Source organism: Oryctolagus cuniculus, chromosome 1, assembly GCF_051225735.1.
Source record: "Oryctolagus cuniculus isolate XC-2025 breed Fujian yellow rabbit chromosome 1, ASM5122573v1, whole genome shotgun sequence".
In the NCBI taxonomy this organism is placed as follows: domain Eukaryota; kingdom Metazoa; phylum Chordata; class Mammalia; order Lagomorpha; family Leporidae; genus Oryctolagus; species Oryctolagus cuniculus.
In genome coordinates this window covers 66,533,980-66,544,795 of record NC_142867.1, presented here as the reverse complement: position 1 = coordinate 66,544,795, position 10,816 = coordinate 66,533,980, and the positions used below count along the sequence as shown (strand labels likewise).

The window sequence follows — 10,816 nt, the reverse complement described above, 5'->3', positions numbered from 1 at the left end:
ACGGCTTTATACCACATGGCCAGATTTACTGCAGAGCTTGAAGCTCAGTGCCAAAAGCAAATCCCCTTATGGTTAGATACTGGACTACATGAATCTGTAAAGGACCCTCGGAGCACATGACACACACATACCACTGTAGTTACTTGAAGCAGTCCTCTTCTAAACCCATCCTCCTGACCCACATGACATCCACAATGCTGCTGGCTAAGCAGCCTTCACTGTCGTGGGATTTTCCACCCCACAGGATTATCTCTGCCGAGCTCGGCTCGGGTCCTTCCATTCTGGCTCTTGCAAAAACAATGGTAAAGCTAACAGAGTAAGGCATGCCCCCACAGGCCAACGAGACCCTCACCCCTCAGGCAGAAGATGGACAGTCAGTCAGGCTTTGCATCTTTGTACAAGATTTTATTAAAGATCTTTATAAAGTAACATCCAGACTCCATACAGCTGCCAGGGAGACCCTGTAACCAAATAAAGAACAGTAAGAGAAACTTACATCTGAGTATTAGGTTCTTTCATTTACCAAGTCGGCACACACCCCCTCCAGGGACTGCGCGAAGGTTAGTCACAAAATAGAGACCAACTGAAAACAAACAAAAGCCCCAAATGTGCTGGGCGTGGGAGGCTCAGAGCTACCACTCAGAGGGACTACAAAAGGACAGAAAACCTAATTAATACCAAGAATGCCTTCAAAACCTTGAGCAACCCAGTAGTCAAAACAGAAATTTCTGAGAGGCAAACACACAACCCAACAGAATCACGAGCTAAATGGGCCCAGCTTTTCAACCGATATTCTCCCAGATGAAGCAAATATAATCCAACCATTATTCATCCAGTAAGGGAGAAGAAAAAGGAAACAGGACCCCCTCCTGCCCTGGGTGATCCCTGCAGACATACCTGTTACGCTGTGGGGACTGGCTGGGGCATGGCAGGCGGCTCTGGCTTCCCACCCTTCTGCTCCGAGATGGGGGTGGTGGGCAGGATCTCATCTTTGGGTTCCACAATGCTCACGTGGTCGGGCAGGGGCTTCTTGGGGCCAATCTTACCACTTGGGTCCCAGGGCAGCATGATCTTCACCTTGATGCCCAGCACACCTAGGAAACCCCAGAGTTAGAACCTAGTAGGGTTCACCAGCCCCTACCACAACAGCAAGAGTTACCCAAGAACCTCTGATCTGGTCCCTTCTCAGACAAATGCCTCTAAATCAATCAATGAACAGGACACTTCTGCCCAAGGAACCCACGCACAGCACCACAGAACGTGGTACTGGCACAGCCCGAGGGCAGGACGTGACCTTTCTGACTCGTCATCGTGTCATCACCGAAGGGTACACAACTGATCTGCCTGATCAGCTGTCAATGCCTATGCAGGAAATCAATAAATCCCAGCTACTTCCAAAATGAATTTCCTCAAACCCTGGGGCACCCATGGAATGACACCTACCCACCAACGCCCACCTACACGCATTCCCAGTGGCTCACCCTGTCTGAGCAGCACATGGCGCACAGCGGTGTCAACATAGTAGTTAACAGGGTCCCCACTGTGGATCATCAGGCCGTCCACAAACTTCATGGACTTAGCCCTCTGTCCTCGCAGCTTCCCAGACACCACAACCTCGCAGCCCTTAGCTCCGCTCTCCATGATGAACCGCAGCACACCATAGCAGGCCCTTTGGAAGAACAGGGAGACATATTTGGGTTACTACTGAAGCCGGAACCTATCAACCCACTGCACCAAGTTAAAAACCAAAGATTTAGGGCAGCGTTGTGGCGCAGTGGGTTAAAGCGCTGGCCTGAAGCACCAGCATCCCGTATGGGTGCCAGTTCTAGTCCCATCTGCTCTTCAAACAGCACTTCTCGCCTCTTTCTATCACATTTTATCCTTGGGAAATTAAAGGCAAGCTCCTATTCCGAGTGCTTTCCAACCATGACTACAAATCAGTTAACTCAGAAAACTTAACCCACAGGGGCCAGTGCTGTGGCACAGCGGGTAAAGCCTTTAACACCCACATCACATGTGGGCACCAGTCTCGGCTGCTCCACTAATGATCCAGCTCCCTGCTAATGCACCTGGGAAAGTAGCGGATGACAGCCCAAGTGCTTGGGCCCCTGTACCCACGTGGCAGACTGGGAGGAAAATCCTAGCTCCTGATTTTGGTCTGGCCCAGCCCTGAGGGGAGTGAACCAGAGGATAGAAGACCTCTCTCTCTCTGTAACTCTGCCTAATATATCTTTTAACAAACTAAAAACCTCTTGATAGCCCTCCTCCAGGCCAATTACAGCAGCAATCTCAAGTGGTGAGCCCCAGGCAGATTATTCTAATATGTAACCCAGGGTGCCCAAGACGCCCACAATGATGGGATCTGGCCCTGCTAAGGCAGCTGCAGTCAATCTAGAGCAGGCTGATTTTTAAGCTGGTAATTATGTATGGCCTGTGAAATATTATCTGCTCCCCTTCTTTCCAGCTCCCTGCTAATAATGTGCCTGGGAAAGGAGCAGAAGATGGCCCAAGTGCTTGGGCCCATCACCCAACGTGGGAGACCCAGACTGAGCTCCAGGCTTCTCGCCTAGCACCAGCTGTTGAAGCCATCTGGGAAGTGAACCAAGGGAGGGAAGATCTGTCTCTCCCCGTTATTATGTCTTTCAAATGTTCAGAGAAGTTCAGTACCTTGCTTAGTTTAAGAACTTCCATTCCCCTGCCAAACAGCCCCCACCCTGACCCCAGGGCTCTGTGCTAAGTACTGACTAAATTCCAAACAGCCAGGCAAGGCTTTCCAACCACTTCACAAACTTATCTACACGGAAACCTCACCAGCAAGCCCAGCTTTGGCGGCAACCTAACTTCACGCCTCTCATACCCCGTGCCACCTGTCACCTTACTATCTACGCATAGCCCACCACATTAAGTATCTGGATTTTAAGCTCTCTCATCAGGACTGCTTTCGCGTTTATAGTGCCAATAAGAGTGAAAATCTCAACCGATCAAGTGTCTTCTATCTTGTTCTGACTTTCGGGGCACCCCACAAATTACCAGTAACAGGCTGACTTGCCCACCTCCCAGAAGACACTTAAATCTCATCCAGAGACCAAGGAGAATTGGTCCCCTCCCTGAGCACCTGTTTCTGCTCTCTTCCCAAGCACCTAGAACACCTGTCCACCTTTTCTCATTTTTCTTCTTCAGTCTTCTTAGCCTGCAGCCAGCAAAGGCATGGATTAACAGTACTGTGTTGCTGGAACCCTCAGAGGCTAGCAGAAGCTGTCACTCAACACAAGTTCATTTGTGAAACCAGCAAAGAGCACACACTACATTCTGATGCACACAGAAGGGCATGACCACCAGGCGGCACGACACTTACCTGCGTACAGCAAGCCCTCCTAGGAGTTTGTAACGCAGAGACTCTGCCTGGGCAATGGCACATAGGCCCCTCGTGGCCACCTTTTCAGCGTAAAGCTTTAAAGGAAGCAAAGCACACCCTGTTACCTTCACCCTTGTTTTCAATTCAAAGTCAGCACACTCATTTCTTTCCCCACACCATCACAAGAGGGTACCTCAAAGGGTTTGTGGAAAACTGAACTCAAAGCTAAGTTTATTTCAGTGCAATGTACGTATGACCAAGTCTTCAAAGAGCTCAGGAACAAGAATCATGAAAAAAAGCCAGATTTCAAATTTTGGAGGGGCATTAAAATAAGTATCTCTTAATTCCATTCTTCCATGAACCTTTTACATTTTATCACAATAGTATCCCTCAAGTCCAAAAGCACTCCTGCCCACACCCAGGACAGACACAAGCAGACCAAGCCTCACTGCCCCACCTCTGGCTCCTCCTACAGCTACACCAGGGAGACCAATGGCACAGTGCATCCACTTTGTGTCACCTGCACATTCAGGTGGTGTGTAACGTCATCATCCACCAGAAATGAGCACACAGGGCTGTAAAACCAAACCCACCGCCCACTGAGAACCTCAACCAATGCCAATCCCACCATAACACTCACTGAGCCTGAGCAGGTCTCCATGGTGAATAAGGGATTTCAGAAGCACCATTCTAAAGAGCCATTTCGACGTCCACTTAACCTCTGGCATGAACCAGACCACTCACCTCTACGCTGCCCTCTGGGAAGCCAAACCTCTTCTGAACGACAGCAGTCAGTTCCCGAATTCGCCGGCCTTTCTCACCGAGCACATTCTGTGTCCTGGGCAAGAAAGAGACCACTGATGACGCGCCCAAGATCCTATACGAACTTTGAAGCGTGCCTATTATGCATGGTACTAAAGCCCCACTTATCTGCCACAACACAAATACAAATTCTACATGACAGAAATTATTGTTCAATTTTTAAAATGCTGCTTTAAACAATCACATTCACTAACGCCAGATTCACTTGGCCGTACCCTTAAAATTTATACAGAGTGATTTCCTTAGTGTATACAACTAGAGATCACTACCCTCCAGTCAAGTGATACTTTACCTGGTGGCTAAAATAATGATTTCTGTCCTGGTTGGTGTAACTCGGACCTCAACTCCAGAGTAGCCATCTTCAGCCAGCTCCCGGGTGAGAAACTCGTTCAGCTCAGCTTTGAAGATGCCGTCAGCAACAAACTAACCAAAAAAGCAAGTTCAGAATTAAAGGAGGGGCTGGCTCACTTCCCTCTGGACCAGTCTAGTCTATCAGACGCCAAGACATCCTTCATCAGAACTCAGTACCTGTGCCAACAGGGATGCTGCAACCCTTCTCAGACAAATGCCTCTTGGTCATCTTGGGGCTGTTGCTTCCACCAGGGCCCTTTCCAGGGTGCCACAGAACGCAGCACGGCGGAAGACCCCCGGGGAGAGCCAGCACCCCCGGTCAGACTCGTCATCACCTCTTCACCGAAGGGCCTCAGATCCTCCACTTTGCGCAGCAGGCACACTGTTCTACCTTGTCATAGGAGCAGGCGTGGGTCAGAGCGGTCTCACCTGCACCCAGCCAGGCACCCTGCCTTACCTTGTGTACCTGTGGGCTTACAGACAGCGGAGCTGCCGACCCTAGCTGCTGCGGAATTTTAACAACGATGTACACACGCAGAATGGCAAACTATGGATGCCTAAAGCTAGCGATTTTGACACGACATGACTTCGAAGTTAAACCGAGGGAGCTTCCTTCCCCAACGGGACAAGTGAGACCTGTACTGTCGGAAGGCGGCACCCAGGCACCCGTACGGCGGGCAAGACGACGCTGCTCTCTGCCCTTCCCAAAGCCATGGGTCAAGAAGCGAGAGAAACGGCTCACGCCCCTCAAACTACTACACAGTCACAAGATTTGTTGACCAAGACAGGCTCCCCGGGACAGGTGGGGCGTCCCAGGCTCACCGCTGCACTCTTTCCAGCCGGCCACCCAGCGCCCGCCCGCCTCGGGCCTCGCATTCAATCCGCCGCCATCCGCGGCCCGCGGCCACACCACGCACTCTATGCCACTGCCCAAGGACGGGAATGGAGCTCGGCGTCTCGCGGAGGCGACCCGAGAAGTCCCCGACCCGCGAAGCACCGCAGTTCCCTAGATCCCGGCTCCAGATGCTCACCTTCCTCTTCTTAGAAATCTGCACCGCCATCTTGCCGCCGCGCGCAGCCGAAAGGAAAGGAAGTGGCTCGCGGACGGAAATGGGTATAAACGGCTCGGCGCGACGTCGAAAAGCGGCGCGACGTCGACGCCTGCGGGCGCTCATGGGAAATGTAGTTTTAATGCAAAAAGGCCGCAAAGGAGCGAGAAGAGCGAAGGAGTTACCTGTAGTAAGAAACAGGAACTGCAAGGGGACTTAGAGTCCCTTTCTCTAGTTTTGAAAAGGACGGAGAGGCTCAGAGTTTCAGCAAGAGTTTAGGCAGCGTGGAACCCTGGTTCCCACACTTTCAGGTCGATACTAACGAGTATCTACGAGAGCTCCCATTCTCCCCAGTCTCTGTCCATTTCCTCCCTTCCCAATGATAATACCTACTACGTGTTCACGTCCTAGGAACTATTCTGTGCTCTTTATGCACCACTCGCATAAAAGCTGTTACAACCTATAGCAGACTCAGGGTTCTGGCTCACGTGCGCACAATTCTACATTTAACTTCGGCACTAAAATAACTCTGATGCAAATGACTGGTCCTTTCATCATGAGATTATAATAAAGTGGAGTTCCGTGGGAGCTAAGCAGAGGGCCAGGGAAGGGAAAAGAAGTGGATGGGGGCAGGCATTTTAGCCTAGACCCTAAGTCGTACACATCCCACATGGGAGTGGCTCGATTTGATACCTGGCTCCAGGTTCCTGCTGATGAAGACTCTGGGAGGCAGCAGCCATGGTTCCAATGACTGGTTCCGTCCACCCACCTGGGAGAGCTGGATTGAGTCCCCAGCTCCTGGCTTTGGCAGGCCCAGGCATTTGGAGAATGAACTGGTGGATAGGAGCCCTCTCAGTGTCTGTCTGTCTCTCTGTCTCTGTCTCTGTCTCTGTCTCTCTCTCTCTCTCTCTGAAAGACAAACAGACTCATAAAGAAAAAGAGGATGAACCAAAGACACAGCTGGGACCCCGACATGTCTTGATGACGGATTGAGGTTGAGGGGGGAAATTGAGGTGACGCCTGGTTTCTGGCTTCCACGGTGGCCGCATCGTGACAGCCCTCACGGAGACAAGGAGCTGGAGAGCAGGGTTCTTCCTCATCGGCTCCACGGTCTGCTGAACGCGGCCCTGGTCAGTCCCCCCGCCTGACTTCTCTAGGGACGTGGGCAAGCAGCAGGGCACCCGCCCGTGAGTGCAGGGTCAGAGGAAAGTCCCCGGGGCCCACTGCAGTCAGGCTCCTGTCCTTCTAGATGACCTGCTTTGCGCCCTCATCCCCGTGGGCCTCTCCTCCTCCCAGTGTCCACTCTGATCTGCGTCAGAGCTTGAACCCCACTCGCAGGAGTCCCCCCGCCCCGCCTCACCCCTTGACCATACAAATGATACCGGCAAGAGCTGCTCCCTCCCACTCCTCCCTGTGTCCCGCATGTTCCTGGCCATCCTTCCCCACCTCCTTCCCCGCGTAGGAAGCGGCTGGCATTGTGGCATAGCGGGTAAAGCCGCCACACGGGTGCCAGTTGGCGTTCTGGCTGCTGCACTTCCAATCCAGCTCCCTGCTGATTGCCGGGAAGAAGCAGCAGAAGATGGCCTGGGTGTTTGAGCCCCTGCACCCACCTGGGAGATCTGGATAAAGCTCCTGGCTTCAGCCTGGCCCAGCCTGGGCCATTGTGGCCATCTGGGGAGTAAACCAGTGGATGGAAACTCCTCTCTCTCTCTCTCTCTCTCTCTCTCTCTCTCTCTCTCTTTTTCTCCCTTCCTCCCCCACCCCCTGTAATTCTGAGTTTCAAAATAAATAAATCTTTAAAAAAAAAAAATTGAAGAGCCCGTTTCTGCCCAAGGTCAGCCTCCCCTTGGTGTTCTGTCTGGCTCAAGTGTAGTCCTGTGTCTGTCTCACCGGGTTGGGATGATCTATTTATGTGTTTCTCTTGACGGGCCCAGGCTCTATAATAAGACCTTGAACCAAGGCTGGTTTGTTCATTATACCCAGAGCCTAGGACCCACCTGAGCCCAGGCTCCCAGCTTCAGTGGACGTCTGATGGCCATACACACACTCTGTGTTTCAGTTAGGCTTCTGGTGGCATATTTCACACAAACTTGCTTGCAATTTTAAATTAATAAATAATTTTATTTGAGAGACAGAAATCCCCTGTGCACTGGTTCACTCTCTAAATGCCTACAACAGCCAGGGCTGAGCCAGACTGAACCTAGGAGCTGGAATGCCAGCCAGGTCTCCCATGTACTCGAACCATGGTCTGCTGCCACACAGAGCGCACATTAGCAGGGAGCTGGAATTGGAAGGAGATTCGGGGCTTGCCACAGAGGGGATGCAGGCACTCCAATGTGGGATGCAACTTGGGAAGTCCATGCCGTGTCTTCCCCGGGATCTTCCCAAAACCTAATCCTAGAGACTCAGCGCTAAGGCTCAGAGCATGGCTAGTTCTATGAGGTAAATACCACCTCCTGAGGCTCTGCAGTGTCTCACCTGCTGCCCTGGAGCCTGCCTGGGCATTGTGCCCTGGCCCAGCAGAAAATCCATGGAGGACGCCTTCCTCTTTGTCATAATGCCCTTTGTCTTATCTAAAACTATCATGAAGGGGAAGCCATCTGCTCGCCCGGCTAACACCGGAAGATAATCGTCACTACCCGAGTTCTGATGGAAGAGCAGGGGCTGTGGGAGAGCCTTGATATCTCCCTGCTCTCCAAAATGTGAACCAGGGTCCGTCGGTCCAGTGTACGGGGTCCCAGAAGTGTGAAGACTTGCTGCCCGAGGACACACACAGCTTCGTGGCCACACTCAGGCCACATCTGGGCCCCCTGAGCACCACAAAGGTCCTTTCCCAAAGTGCTTTAAAAAAATCAAAAGTCGGGCTGGCACTGTGGCACAGTGGGCTAAAGCCCTGGCCTGAAGCACTGGCATCCCATGTGTGCGCCGGTTCAAGACCCAGCTACTCCACTTCTGATCCAGCTCTCTGCTACGGTCTGGGAAAGCAGTAGAAGATGGCCCAAGTCCTTGGGCCCCTGCGCCCATGTGGGAGAGCAGGAAGTTTCTGGCTCCTGGCTTCAGATCCGTGCAGCTCCAGCCATTGCAGCCAATTGGGGAATGAACCAGTGGATGGAAGACCTCTCTCTCTCTCCCTGCCTCTCCTCCCTCTGTGTAACTCCGACTTGCAAATAAATAAATAAATCTTTTAAAAAAATCACAGATCAGGAGCCAGCATCATGGCCCAGTGGGTTAATCGCCACTTGTGATGTCAGCATCCCATGTCGGAGTGCCTGCTCAAGCTCTCGCTGCTCCACTTCCACTCCAGCTCCCTAGTAATGCACCTAGGAAAGCAGTGGACGATGGCCCAAGTCCTTGGGATCCTGTCACCCATGTGGGAGACCCAGAAGAAGCTCCTGGCTCCTGGCTTTGGCCTGGCTAGACCTGGCTGTTGCAGCCATTTGGGGAGTGAACCAGTGGATGGAGGTAGATGTGTGTGTGTGTGTGTGTGTGAGAGAGAGAGAGAGAGAGAGAGAGAGAGAGAGAGAGAGAGACAGAGAGAGAGAGACAGAGACGGAGAGGGAGTGGGAGAGGGAGGGAGAGACAGACAGACAGAGACAGAGAGGGAGACAGAGAGGGAGACAGAGAGAGAGAGGCTCTATAAAATAAATCTTTCCCAAAATATATAAAATATCTAAAATCAATCTTTCACAAAAATCAAAGTGAGATAAACCCTGGTTGAATGGATTCCATCCACAGTTTCTGAGAACAATTTAGCCATTTCCAAACTGGTGAAGTAGAAGGAATTTCAACTCCTTGAATGCAGCTGGAGGAGCTTAGCACAAAGCATGGAGATTTTCAGCTGGGCAGCGGATGGGCCGGGTCAGGCATAGCTGCCCCGCTGCTGCAGGCTCAGGGCAGGCCAGGGCAGAGCCGTGTCCTCTGCTCTCCCAGGCCACAGCCCCACTTCCCCCCGTGCTCCTCCTGGGGTGAGCATTGGCTGAGCTGAGAGGGCAAAGACAGGGATTTTTTTCTGCAAGACCCCAAAACAACCTAATAATTTTATCTCATGTCTGGCCAAAGAACAAGGGCTGTGCCAAGCCCGAGGGAGGGCCAGGCTGGCAGGGAGGGATGTTATCACCCGGTGAGCCATGCTGCATCCTCACATTCTCCTTGATCTGATGAAAACTGACCTGCCACTCACTCCGGGCCTTGACTCAGTCTCCACGAGTGGAAGAATACTGGAGAGTAAATTTGGACAGCATTTTTATTGCTTTTTTATCCTTGCTGGATGGCTCACTTTTGAGTCGTCCTAAATGCAACAGGAAGAAGACCCAGTATATGGAAGGCACTGAGAAAGCCAATCGCCCACACCGCGTGGGTGGAGTCTAAGTTCGGAGCTCTTTTTTTTTTTTAAGGTTTATTTATTTGTTTGAAAGGCAGAGTTGCAGAAAAAAGCAGAGACATACACACACAAGAAAGACCTTCCATCCACTAATTCACTCCCCAGATGGCTGCATAGGCCAGGAGCTTCCTCCAGGTCTCCCACATAGGTGCAGGGGCCCAAGGACTTGGGCCATCCTCTGCTGCTTTCCCAGGTGCATTAGCAGGGTGCTGGATTGGAAGCAGAGCAGCCGGGACTTGAACCAGGGCCCATATGGGATGGGATGTCACAGGCGGCAGTTTAACCTGCTGCGCTGCCCCCAGGTGGCTTTTTCTTAGCCAGCTCGACAGAGCCCCTAAAATGCAGAGTCCCCAGGACCCAGCAAATGCATGCATTTCCCACCACTCCAGAAAGCCATTTAAGTAAAGTTGAATGAAGACCATCTATGCATGTAAATGCACAGAAAGATCCAGACCCAGCTGGGAGGTGTCTTAGGCCAAGCCTGGGATTAGAGCAGCATTTGCAAAAGGGGATCAAGGAGCAACGGACTGTGCTGCTCAGTTTCCCATCATGAAAATACACAGAGACAGAAAAGGCCACATGGGGGCCGGCGCTGTGGCGCAGTGGGTTAACGCCCTGGCCTGAAGCACCAGCATCCCATGTGTGCGCCGGTTCAAGACCCAGCTACTCCACTTCTGATCCAGCTCTCTGCTATGGCATGGGAAAGCAGTAGAAGATGGCCCAAGTCCTTGGGCCCCTGCACCCACGCGGGAGATCCAGAAGAAGCTCCTGGCTCCTGGCTCCTGGCTTCGGATCAGCGCAGCTCTGGCCATTGCAGCCAATTGGGGAGTGCACCAGCGGATGGAAGACCTTTCTCTC

At 52.1% G+C, this 10,816-nt stretch overlaps 1 protein-coding gene and 2 non-coding genes across 3 annotated transcripts; all 3 read right to left on the bottom strand.

Moving 5' to 3' along the window:
* Positions 1–390: 390 nt before the first annotated feature.
* RPS3 (ribosomal protein S3) lies at positions 391–5,619 on the bottom strand. The gene is made up of 7 exons (XM_002708689.6): positions 5,560–5,619; positions 4,470–4,600; positions 4,100–4,193; positions 3,356–3,450; positions 1,482–1,669; positions 898–1,094; positions 391–461 (listed from the first exon to the last, which is right to left on the bottom strand). Exons 1-6 carry the CDS (start codon positions 5,587–5,589, stop codon positions 901–903), a joined length of 732 nt encoding a protein of 243 aa, XP_002708735.1. The 5' UTR covers positions 5,590–5,619; the 3' UTR covers positions 391–461; positions 898–900.
* LOC127485127 (small nucleolar RNA SNORD15) lies at positions 1,181–1,326 on the bottom strand. Its single transcript, XR_007912309.1, has one exon. It is a non-coding gene; the product is annotated as a small nucleolar RNA SNORD15 (small nucleolar RNA).
* On the bottom strand, positions 4,730–4,876 carry LOC127485129 (small nucleolar RNA SNORD15). The gene has a single exon (XR_007912310.1). It is a non-coding gene; the product is annotated as a small nucleolar RNA SNORD15 (small nucleolar RNA).
* Positions 5,620–10,816: the final 5,197 nt, after the last annotated feature.